The 12513-nt window shown below is 49.7% G+C and overlaps 2 protein-coding genes across 4 annotated transcripts in view; both read right to left on the bottom strand.

Moving 5' to 3' along the window:
* STEAP3 (STEAP3 metalloreductase) overlaps positions 1–12513 on the bottom strand; it is a 215547-nt gene that overhangs the window by 87455 nt on the left and 115579 nt on the right. The window lies entirely within an intron of this gene.
* DBI (diazepam binding inhibitor, acyl-CoA binding protein) lies at positions 4435–7313 on the bottom strand. The gene is made up of 4 exons (XM_063428519.1): positions 7228–7313; positions 5193–5310; positions 4889–4951; positions 4435–4637 (listed from the first exon to the last, which is right to left on the bottom strand). Exons 1-4 carry the CDS (start codon positions 7234–7236, stop codon positions 4561–4563), a joined length of 267 nt encoding a protein of 88 aa, XP_063284589.1. The 5' UTR covers positions 7237–7313; the 3' UTR covers positions 4435–4560.

The following is a 12513-nucleotide window of genomic DNA, read 5'->3' as shown; positions in this document are numbered from 1 at the left end:
GGGGTGTATTATTGCAGTGAGGCAGTGTGTTTGAATGTGGGGGTGTATTATTGCAGTGAGGCAGTGTGTTTGAATGTGGGGGTGTATTATTGCAGTGAGGCAGTGTGTTTGAATGTGGGGGTGTATTTATGCAGTGAGGCAGTGTGTTTGAATGTGGGGGTGTATTACTGCAGTGAGGCAGTGTGTTTTAATGTGGGGTGCAAATCACATCATAGGTGGAAGACCTGTTTGCAAGTTTGTGAGTCCACGCCAGGCTGCCGGCTAATCAGACAAACTGTCCTAATAAGGCCAGGGCTTGCAAGGCGCATTGTTTCAGTGACTTCTGCAGGGTCCGAATGCCTGAAGTGTAGCGCTGTCTAATGATTAACTCACTGTAACTTTTGGGGACAGTTTCCTAAAGAAACCTGGGATAATTGGACAGAACCCTCAAATCAGGACTGTCCTGCCGAAATCAGGAATATAATCGGGGACATGATGCAGTGATTCAGTGTGTTGCAATGTGGAATGTATATATGTAGTGATGTTCCATCACCCGCTACCCTGCTCCATTCCACCACCCAGTACCCTCCTATGTTCTATCACCCAGCGCCCTCCTCTGTTTCATCACCCAGAACCCTCCTCGGTTCCATCACCCTCCTCGATACCATCACACAGCACCCTCCTCTATTCCATCACCCAGTACCCTCCTCGGTTCCATCACACAGCACCCTCCTCGGTTCCATCACACAGCACCCTCCTCGGTTCCATCACACAGCACCCTCCTCGGTTCCATCACACAGCACCCTCCTCTGTTCCATCACCCAGCACCCTCCTCGGTTCCATCACCCTCATGTTCCATCACCCAGCACCCTCCTCTGTTCCATCACCCAGCACCCTCCTCGGTTCCATCACCCAGTACCCTCCTCGGTTCCATCACCCAGTACCCTCCTCGGTTCCATCACCCAGTACCCTCCTCGGTTCCATCACCCAGTACCCTCCTCGGTTCCATCACACAGCACCCTCCTCGGTTCCATCACCCAGTACCCTCCTCGGTTCCATCACACAGCACCCTCCTCGGTTCCATCACACAGCACCCTCCTCTGTTCCATCACCCAGCACCCTCCTCGGTTCCATCACCCAGCACCCTCTGGTCTGTTTGTCCCCCTAGCTGTGAATGGGTTAACAGTGCCAGGCTTTCTTACCTGCACCGATATGGCAGCCATGCCGAGTGCTCGCTTCTGCAGCTAATGGCAGAGTAAAGTCCTTTGTGGGACAGACATTATCTGCAGATTACATGGGCTGGGAGCAGAACTTGCTGAATCAGCAGCACTGCACAGGGAGGAGGGAGGAGGGAGGACTGTGTGAGAGACTGCCTAAACTGGGATAGGGGAGAGAAACTAAACCGGAACACAGGGAGAGAATCTAAACTGGAACAAGGGGGAGACAAACCTAAACTGGAACACGGGGGAGAGAATCTAAACCGGAACACGGGGAGACGAATCTAAACTGGAACACGGGGAGACAAACTAAACTGGAACACGGGGGAGAGAATCTAAACTGGAACACGGGGAGACAAATCTAAACTGGAACACGGGGAGACAAATCTAAACTGGAACACGGGGGAGACAAACTAAACTGGAACACGGGGGAGACAAACTAAACTGGAACACGGGGGAGAGAATCCTAAACTGGAACATGGGGGAGAGCTAATTGTTACACAACCTGAGCCGCACACTCACTAGAGAAACACATTCATAACCCGAACTACCTGAGCAGCACCAGTAAAAGCACTTACACCTATATGTAGGTGCCTACTCTCTCCGATTAGAAATCTGGCTCTGCAGGTCGCTATTAAGGGGTGATTATTTCTGAGGACTTAAAGGTAGGCAGACAATGTAATAGAGCAGCAGGAAATGCTAGCAGAATGCTTGGTTGTATAGGGAGAGGTATTAGCAGTAGAAAGAGGGAAGTGCTCATGCCATTGTACAGAACACTGGTGAGACCTCACTTGGAGTATTGTACGCAGTACTGGAGACCCTATCTTCAGAAGGATATTGATACCTTAGAGAGAGTTCAGAGAAGGGCTACTAAACTGGTTCATGGATTGCAGGATAAAACTTACCAGGAAAGGTTAAAGGATCTTAACATGTATAGCTTGGAGGAAAGACGAGACAGGGGGATATGATAGAAACATTTAAATACATAAAGGGAATCACCGTAAAGGAGGAGACTACATTTACAAAGCCTTCCTCACATATGTTTTTGCTTTTGATCCAAAAGAAGGCAAAAAACCCAGTCTGACGCGCTTCCAATTTTGCCACAAACTAGGAAAAAATTCCTTCTTGACCCCCAAAATAGCAGTCAGATGTCTCCTTGGATCAAGCAGCTATTACCCCACTAATTAGAAATTATATCCCTGTATGTTATGTTTTTGCAAGTATTCATCTAGTAGCTGTTTAAACATCTGTACTGACAAAGATAAAACCACCTCTGCAGGCAGAGAATCCCATATCCTTATTGCTCTTACTGTAAAAAAAAAAACCTTGTCTTTGCCTTAGATGAAATCTCCTTTCTTCCAGCCTAAATGTGTGACCTCATGTCCTATGTATAGCCCTGTTTATGAATAGATTTCCAACTATATTTAAAAGAAGATAAACTACCACAACAAGAGGACAGTCCTTAATTAGAGGGACAAAGGTTTAAAAATATCAGGAAGTATTACTTTACTGTGAGGGTAGTGGATGCATGGAATAGCCTTCCAGCTGAAGTGGTAGAGGTTAACACAGTAAAGGAGTTTAAGCATGCGTGGGATAGGCATAAGGCTATCCTAACTATAAGATAAGGCCAGGGACTAATGAAAGTATTTAGAAAATTGGGCAGACTAGATGGGCCGAATGGTTCTTATCTGCCGTCACAGTCTATGTTTCTATGTAGAGTTTAGCAGCTTCCACAGAAAATAATAGGAGCCATTATAACCACTACACAGCACGGCCTTCCAGTATCAGGTCCCAGTAACTCCAGTCGCTATTCACCAACAGTAGTGACATAGTAATGAGTATAAGCTGGTCTCTAAACACAGTTACAAGGCTGTCCTAGTGAAGATGGCCACCAGTACGTCCTTCTCCAGGGACCTGAATGAATTTTGAGGCAGGTTCTCATTAAGTAACCATTTTACGTCAAACTGCTGTGGTCAGCCTAAGGGTAGATTGTCTCAGAATAAAACCTTGCATTAACACAGCTATCGAAATACAATAAACTGATGTTGCTGATTGCCAGGAACAGTGTGGATTGTAAACTAGCTTGAAAAGAGAATTGTCAGCTCCATTCTACCAGTGATCTCTTCTTAGAACATGGACACCATTGCTGTGAATTATTGGGCACCCCGTTTTACTTCCTCCGCTAGGCCTATCTCGTCTCACCTGCACGTGCCACCTCTGACGGTAATGGTGGATGTCTTCCCAAGTAACCTGGGGCCAGAGACGTCTGCCAGGACAGTGTGGATTGTAAACTAGCTTGAAAAGAGAATTGTCAGCTCCATTCTACCAGTGATCTCTTCTTAACCTGCAGCCAGAGACGTCTGCCAGGACAGTGTGGTCACTTAGTCTTTCCATTAAACCACGCTCTCTATCCACCTCACACAGATCTACTGGAATTGGTACCCACGTCTTGGACGAATGGATGAGACACGACCAGCACTCACTTACCTAAACTGCTCTACCGGTCATTGAAGGAGTTAATGACTCACACCTCCGGTTAGGCACAGGTTATCATCCAATAGTCTGCCTCGATATCTCAAATGAAAGTTTACTTGTATTCAGGTTTGTTCTTATTTGTTTACCCTTGGTGTGGAGTGGAATCAAGCTGCAGTGGTTCTGGTGACTATAGTGCCCCTTTAATTATACTTTTTATCACGGTTACCCAAGTAACATCCTGGGCTCCGCCAGCCCACGCACCCAGTGCTCCTAGATGTGTATCCTCGGGGCACACAGTGGCAATGGTTTTTATTAAGTGGCACAAACCATAACTACTTCCTAAGGCAGCATTTTCACGTTATATATTCATGGAAAGGTTAGCCATGTGGTACAGACCTGAAAGTCTAACTTGGAGAAATGTTAGCCTCATTCCCTGTATTTATTTTATTATAACCCAATAAACCCACATCTGCTTATATAGAATATTATTAGCACCTTTTTATTAAGGTTCGTGAAAACGTGTAGTCCTGTCAATGGTCTCTTATAACAAGTTGCAATATGCATCCCTATGTGAGCGATCGTCTGACATGGTTTTACACCTGAACAACCATGAAAGGAAGGCAGTCCGTCATAAGACCATTCCCAGATTCATTCCTTCACACATTAAAGTAGATCTTACAGATCTGTCATTACCCCAATGGACCCGGACGCAGCCTGCGTTACAGAGCAGTTTCTCATACAATAAATCACCCCAAAACAAGAATTGGTTAGTTACAAGATTTAATTAAAAAACAGCCATGGTGGTCTAATGATTGCAGGGTTACAGTATTACAGACTGCGCTCAAGGCGGAGCACATTTTAAGCCGGTGTATCGGCCAGAAAAGCAGTTTTAACAAAATCCATATTTTCCTTTGAATTCCTCAACCAGTTTAATGTATTGCACCATCGCGTCTGCATTGGAGACTCCTGTGGGAAAAACACAAAGAACAAAATTCAGAGGAATATCAGCTGGCGCATGTTAAGGTCCTTATAGTGGGTAAACTGCAGAGTACCCTGGGGGTGACGGATTCTTAAACCAAGAGCCCCAGAGTCACCCCCCCGAATGTACAGTTAGTCAAGCTGGCCATCTGGCAAACTTACACCCAATACGTTTTACTGCACCTCCTCCACCCAAAAGCTAGTACTGGGAGGGGCAGAGGTACCGCCGCAGTCCATACCTTTCTTTGCTGCCCAAGCGTCCCACTTTGCTTTTCCTTTGAAGTCAAACATTCCCGGTCTCTCTGGAGAAGAAAGAACAGAAAGCAGAGTATTATTGGTTCATAATGAATTCATTGTATAACAGGATGAAGACAGCCATATTCCAATGCAGCAGGTGGCAGTAACCAGTCTCACTTACAGTAAACAATGATTCTAGGCCTAAAGGACTAAATTGGAGGGGAGACCTAAAAAAAACAAAAAAACAAAAAAAAAAAAAAACACCCACACATTTCTAGAAAGGTAGTATAGCCCTAGTATAGCTACCGGTGTTCACGTCTCCACAAGTTCCCTGCTTGTACAGGCCGTATAACGCCAACATGTCGCTGTCACTAGGCGTGCTCTTTAACTTCTTAACATCGCTGGCAGCTTGGTCAAACTCAGCCTGAAGAAAGAACAGAGATTGTACGGTGAGTGTGTGTCCGTCCGTGTGTGTCCGTCCGTGTGTGTCCGTCCGTGTCCGTCAGAGACACAGACAGAGGGAGTGTCAGTGTCAATAGTTTTATTTTTACAAGGACACTTAAGGTTACTGAATTGCTTTAGGTATTAACCGCATGTCCCCTTTGTCTCATTTCATAAAAAGCACCAAATTTGGATATAAATCGGCACTTTTATCATTTTAGGCCAGGTGGGATTCCTGCCGATAAAACAGTAAAACCACCTGCAGTCTAAGGAGTAATCAGCTACTTCTTATAACGTCAGATCATAGAAGATCACCCCATACTGGTTCAACCATCCCAACAAATAGACTTGGAATAAAATGCCTACATTGCCCCAGGGTGGGGGTACCACAGTGGGGACAGAGAACTGACCAATAATACATTCTACAAAGCCTCCTCCCAGTATCAGTGTGCACAAAGGAAAACAGCAGTGAAGGAATCTAAGCCGCGGTGCCACTGCGGCACAGTGAGCCAGGGGTTGATACCCCTGAATGAAGATACCTTCCGCTGTTTGGAAGAATCACACTGTCCTATGTACAAGATATTAAAATACTGCAAACACACTATAGAGCACAGTACTGGCAATCAGGCCTACTTCTATAGCAATAACCCCCACCACTCCCAGCCAGGCCTCCCCCCCAATACCAATAACCCCCACCACTCCCAGCCAGGCCTCCCCCCCAATACCAATAACCCCCACCACTCCCAGCCAGGCCTCCCCCCCAATACCAATAACCCCCACCACTCCCAGCCAGGCCTCCCCCCCAATACCAATAACCCCCACCACTCCCAGCCAGGCCTCCCCCCCAATACCAATAACCCCCACCACTCCCAGCCAGGCCTCCCCCCAACACCAATAACCCCCACCACTCCCAGCCAGGCCTCCCCCCAACACCAATAACCCCCACCACTCCCAGCCAGGCCTCCCCCAACACCAATAACCCCCACCACTCCCAGCCAGGCCTCCCCCCCAACACCAATAACCCCCACCACTCCCAGCCAGGCCTCCCCCCCAACACCAATAACCCCCACCACTCCCAGCCAGGCCTCCCCCCAACACCAATAACCCCCACCACTCCCAGCCAGGCCTCCCCCAACACCAATAACCCCCACCACTCCCAGCCAGGCCTCCCCCCAATACCAATAACCCCCACCACTCCCAGCCAGGCCTCCTCCAATACCAATAACCCCCAGCCAGGCCTCCCCCCCATACCAATAACCCCCACCACTCCCAGCCAGGCCTCCCCCAATACCAATAACCCCCACCACTCCCAGCCAGGCCTCCCCCAATACCAATAACCCCCACCACTCCCAGCCAGGCCTCCCCCAATACCAATAACCCCCACCACTCCCAGCCAGGCCTCCCCCAATACCAATAACCCCCACCACTCCCAGCCAGGCCTCCTCCAATACCAATAACCCCCACCACTCCCAGCCAGGCCTCCTCCAATACCAATAACCCCCACCACTCCCAGCCAGGCCTCTCCCAATACCAATAACCCCCAGCCAGGCCTCCCACCCATACCAATAACCCCCACCACTCCCAGCCAGGCCTCCTCCAATACCAATAACCCCCACCACTCCCAGCCAGGCCTCTCCCAATACCAATAACCCCCACCACTCCCAGCCAGGCCTCTCCCAATACCAATAACCCCCACCACTCCCAGCCAGGCCTCCTCCAATACCAATAACCCCCACAACTCCCAGCCAGGCCTCCTCCAATACCAATAACCCCCACCACTCCCAGCCAGGCCTCCTCCAATACCAATAACCCCCAGCCAGGCCTCCCCCCATACCAATAACCCCCATCACTCTCAGCCAGGCCTGCCTCCCTGCCCAGCTCATGGCCCCCGGGCCGGTACCTGGGACATGGTGCTGTCAGTCCTGGGATCAGATCTACAATGCTTTCAGCACATGGCAGGAAGGGCAGCTTTTACTCTCCTTAAACCACGCCCTGTACGACATGAAGCCACGCCCCCCAAACGTCCTTGGACAATGCTGGCGGCCATCTTGGAGGTGGCATTGAATCTATTCCCACACAGGGGCCCCACACACAGGGGGCCCTTTAACTGTACCCCCCCACACACAGGGGCCCTTTAACTGTACCCCCCCCACACACACACAGGGGCCCTTTAACTGTACCCCCCCCCCACACACACAGGGGCCCTTTAACTGTACCCCCCCCCCCCCACACACACAGGGGCCCTTTAACTGTACCCCCCCACACACAGGGGGCCCTTTAACTGTACCCCCCCACACACAGGGGCCCTTTAACTGTACCCCCCCACACACAGGGGCCCTTTAACTGTACCCCCCCCACACACACAGGGGCCCTTTAACTGTACCCCCCCACACACACAGGGGCCCTTTAACTGTACCCCCCCCCCACACACACACACACAGGGGCCCTTTAACTGTACCCCCCCCCACAGGGATCCTTTAACTGTACCCCCCCCCCACAGGGGCCCTTTCACTGTACCCCCCCCCACACACACACAAGGGCCCTTTAACTGTACCCCCCCCACAGGGACCCTTTAACTGTACCCCCCCCCCACAGGGGCCCTTTCACTGTACCCCCCCCCCCACACACACACAGGGGCCCTTTAACTGTACCCCCCCACACACACACAGGGGCCCTTTAACTGTACCCCCCACAGTGTGCCCTTTAACTGTACCCCCCCCACACAGGGGCCCTTTAACTGTACCCCCCCCCCCCCACACACACACAGGGGCCCTTTAACTGTACCTCCCCCCCCCCACACACACACAGGGGCCCTTTAACTGTACCCCCCCCCCACACACACACAGGGGCCCTTTAACTGTACCCCCACACACACACACAGGGGTCATTTCACTGTACCCCCCCCCCACACACACAGGGGCCCTTTAACTGTACCCCCCCACACACACACAGGGGCCCTTTCACTGTACCCCCCCCCCCACACACACACAGGGGCCCTTTAACTGTACCCCCCCCCCACACACACACAGGGGCCCTTTAACTGTACCCCCCCCCACACACACACAGGGGCCCTTTAACTGTACCCCCCCCCACACACACAGGGGCCCTTTCACTGTACCCCCCCCCCCCCCACACACACACAGGGGCCCTTTCACTGTACCCCCCCCCCACACACACACACAGGGGCCCTTTAACTGTACCCCCCCACAGTGTGCCCTTTAACTGTACCCCCCCCCACAGTGTGCCCTTTAACTGTACCCCCCCCCACAGTGTGCCCTTTAACTGTACCCCCCCCCACCCCCACACACACACACAGGGGCCCTTTAACTGTACCCCCCCCACACACACACACAGGGGCCCTTTAACTGTACCCCCCACATGTTTCCTATGGACGCTGGCGTCTTCTCACTGTGAAAATCAGCGCGGAAGCACCTCTAGCGGCGGTCAGTGAGACAGCCACTAGAGGCTGGATTAACCCATTTATAAACATAGCAGTTTCCTAGAAAAAAGGGTTAATCCTAGCTGGACCTGGCACCCAGACCACTTCATTAAGCTGAAGTGGTCTGGGTGCCAGGGCCGGTACAAGGATTTTTGGGTACATAGGCGAAGATGTATTTTTCCTCCACCCCCCCCCCCCCCCCGCCCCAAATAAAATCTTCACCTATGTGCCTCTTAACCAGCCCCTCTCCCCGTCTATTAGTGGTCCCCTCCCTTCCCTGTCCCTTAGTGTTCTTCTAAACTCTCCCCTCTTTTCCCTGTCCCTTGGTGTTTCTCTCCCATCCCCTCCCTGTCCCTTGGTGCACCCCCCACCCCCTTAGTGGTCGCGCTCCCCTTCCTGGTGTGCCTCCTACCTCTCTTGTAGCGTTGCCGAGTGGAGGATATCCCCTACAGGAGCTTCAATTTTCTGTACCTGGCCGGACTGACAGGGAGTGCTCTCTCAGTGAGCACCTCCGGTCAGTCTGGCCGGGTACAGGAAACAAAAGCTCCTGTACTGCGCTCCGCCACGCTACACTCAGTGGTGTATACACACTGACAGTCACACACACTCAATGACAAACACACAGACTCACTGATCTGACACACACTCATTCATTGGCACACACACACTGATAGTCACACACAGACTCAATGACAAAGATACTCACTGATTTGACAGACACTCACAAACACACACTGACAGACACACACATACACTGACACACTCATACACTCACATGCAACACTCACACAATCACTCACAGACACACACACTCACACACAGACACACATACACTCACAGACAGTCACTCAGACACACATACACTCACACACAGACACACATACACTCACACACACTCACTCACAGACACACATCACATACACTCACAAATTATTTTAATAAATAAACATTTTCCACCCAGCCTCCCTACCTCGAGAGCTGGTGTGAATGACGTCATATTCCTGCTCCATCGTAGACAGCGCGCGAGGGAGCAGAGCGTGGAGATTAGAGCTCCCTCGCCGCGTCTGATCACATCACTGCCGCCTGCCGCGCTGGGGGTCCAGAAGGTGGCCTGGCAGGAGGGAGAGCTTCCCTCCTGCCGGTCACTGAAATCTTGCGCCCCCGGAGCCGGTGCGCCCTAAGGGGGCCGCCTGTGCCGCCTTATGGACTCACCGGCCCTGCTGGGTGCCTATAGTGGTCCTTTAAGGCCAAATAATCCAAACTGTCGTCTAAGCTCTCAGTTCAGCTGCTTTATTCCCCCCCCCCCCCCCCGATCGTGCAGTAAAAATGACGAAGATAAAAGATACTTACCTTTTCCCAGCAGCACATTTTCAATATGGTCACCACCAGAGGTGGATTTAACCCTGCAGTGTAAATATTGCAGTTTCTAGAGAGGTCTTCATCCCAGGGTCGGCGCGTCCTATAGACTAAGTAGGCGGCCGCCTAAGTCACCTACTTAGGGGGGGCGCCAGCAGTGGCCTTATTGCTTTTCTGGCTGCCCCCCCATCAAGTGGGATTGATTATATATATAGAGGTCCACGGTGGCCGGTGGCCGCATTACCAGGCGCTAGGGAGCACTTACTTGTAGACTAACGCCCGGTAGAGCGTCAGTCCGACATTCAAAACAGCCCTCTCCCAGTCAAGCACCGCGGCAGCGCAAGGGCTCGTCATTCACTCGCTCCCACCCCTTGCCTTGTACGTGGGGACAAGGGGGCGGGAGAATAACAGGAAATGGGGCTTGGGAAAAAAGTGTTGGCCACTGGGCGCAGTAAAGAAGACAGAAATGAAGAGCAAAGTGCAATGAAGGTAAGAGAAAATGCACAGTGTGTTTCATAGAATGTGTGCTTTAGTCAGTATGTTTGTGTATGTCAGTCTGCTTGGGTCTGTTTGTGTATGTATGGGTCTGTGTGTGTATGTATAGGTCTGTGTGTGTGTGTGTATGTATGGGTCTGTGTGTGTGTGTGTGTGTGTGTGTGTATGTATGGGTCTGTGTGTGTATGTATGGGTCTGTGTGTGTGTGTATGTATGGGTCTGTGTGTGTATGTATAGGTCTGTGTGTGTGTGTGTGTGTGTGTATGTATGGGTCTGTGTGTGTGTGTATGTATGGGTGTGTGTGTGTATGTATGGGTCTGTGTGTGTGTGTGTGTATGTATGGGTCTGTGTGTGTATGTATGTATAGGTCTGTGTGTGTATGTATGTATAGGTCTGTGTGTGTGTGTATGTATAGGTCTGTGTGTATGTATGTATAGGTCTGTGTGTATGTATGTATAGGTCTGTGTGTGTGTGTGTGTATGTATGGGTCTGTGTGTGTGTGTGTATGTATGGGTCTGTGTGTGTATGTATAGGTCTGTGTGTGTGTGTGTATGTATGGGTCTGTGTGTGTGTATGTATGGGTCTGTGTGTGTGTGTACGTATGGGTCTGTGTGTGTGTATGTATGGGTCTGTGTGTGTGTATGTATAGGTCTGTGTGTGTGTATGTATAGGTCTGTGTGTGTGTATGTATAGGTCTGTGTGTGTGTGTATGTATGGGTCTGTGTGTGTGTATGTATAGGTCTGTGTGTGTGTGTATGTATGGGTCTGTGTGTGTGTGTGTGTGTGTGTATGGGTCTGTGTGTGTATGTATAGGTCTGTGTGTGTGTGTATGGGTCTGTGTGTGTGTGTATGTATGGGTCTGTGTGTGTGTATGTATAGGTCTGTGTGTGTGTGTATGTATGGGTCTGTGTGTGTGTGTATGTATGGGTCTGTGTGTGTGTATGTATGTATGTATAGGTCTGTGTGTGTGTGTATGTATGGGTCTGTGTGTGTATGTATGGGTCTGTGTGTGTGTATGTATGGGTCTCTGTGTATATATAAGTCTGTGTGTGTGTGTGTGTGTGTGTGTGTGTGTGTATGTATGTATAGGTGTGTGTATGGGTCTCTGTGTGTCTTCATGGGTCAGTGTATGTCTGTGAGTGTGTGTGTGTGTATGTATTGGTCTGTGTATGGGTCAGCGTGTGTCTGCATGGGTCAATGTGTGTGTATGTATAGGTGTGTGTATGAGTCTCTGTGTGTCTTCATGGCTCAGTGTATGTCTGTGAGTGTGTGTATGTATCGGTCTGTGTATGGGTCAATGTGTGTGTATGTGTAGGTCTGTTTGTGTGTATGAGTCTCTGTGTGTGTATACGTCAGCGTGTGTCTGCATGGGTCAGTGTGTGTCTTTATGAGTCAGTGTGTGTCTGCATGGGTCAGTGTGAACGTATGTGTATGGATCAGCGTGTGTCTGTATGGGTCAGTGTAAATACACCCTGTTCCAAATTATTATACAAATGATATTTTCTCATTTACCTAAATAATTGATGTAAATAACAGTCAGCATAATTCTCATGTTATCAACTATTAAGAGTACAATTCAAATTTTATTGAACAAACCTCCTAATGATAACAGTATTTTTTTTTAAACTTAAAAAACTTACAATGCACTGTTCCAAATTATTACGCACAGTAAGTTTCAAAACACTTTATAGGTTGTAAAGAACTGAAAATTGTCATTTGTTGTGTTTGCAGCATATTTACTGAAATCAAAAGCTATTTCAATCAAACTTATAACCACATTTTAACTTCTTAAACATTTTAACAGGTCACGTTACATTTTAACATAGGACCCCTTATTTGATAGCAGCTTCACAAGTCTTGCATCCATTGAACTTGTGAGTTTTTGGACAGTTTCTG

Source organism: Pelobates fuscus, chromosome 8, assembly GCF_036172605.1.
Source record: "Pelobates fuscus isolate aPelFus1 chromosome 8, aPelFus1.pri, whole genome shotgun sequence".
In the NCBI taxonomy this organism is placed as follows: Eukaryota; Metazoa; Chordata; class Amphibia; order Anura; family Pelobatidae; genus Pelobates; species Pelobates fuscus.
This window is presented reverse-complemented; position numbering and strand designations above follow the sequence as displayed.

Excerpts from the sequence above, each read along its gene's own strand:
- DBI (XM_063428519.1), bottom strand. Across the intron at positions 4,952-5,192 it reads TTGTGGAGACGTGAACACCG|AGAGACCGGGAATGTTTGAC; the intron begins GTAGCTATACTA and ends TTTCTTCTCCAG. Across the intron at positions 4,638-4,888 it reads CGCTTGGGCAGCAAAGAAAG|GAGTCTCCAATGCAGACGCG; the intron begins GTATGGACTGCG and ends TTTTTCCCACAG.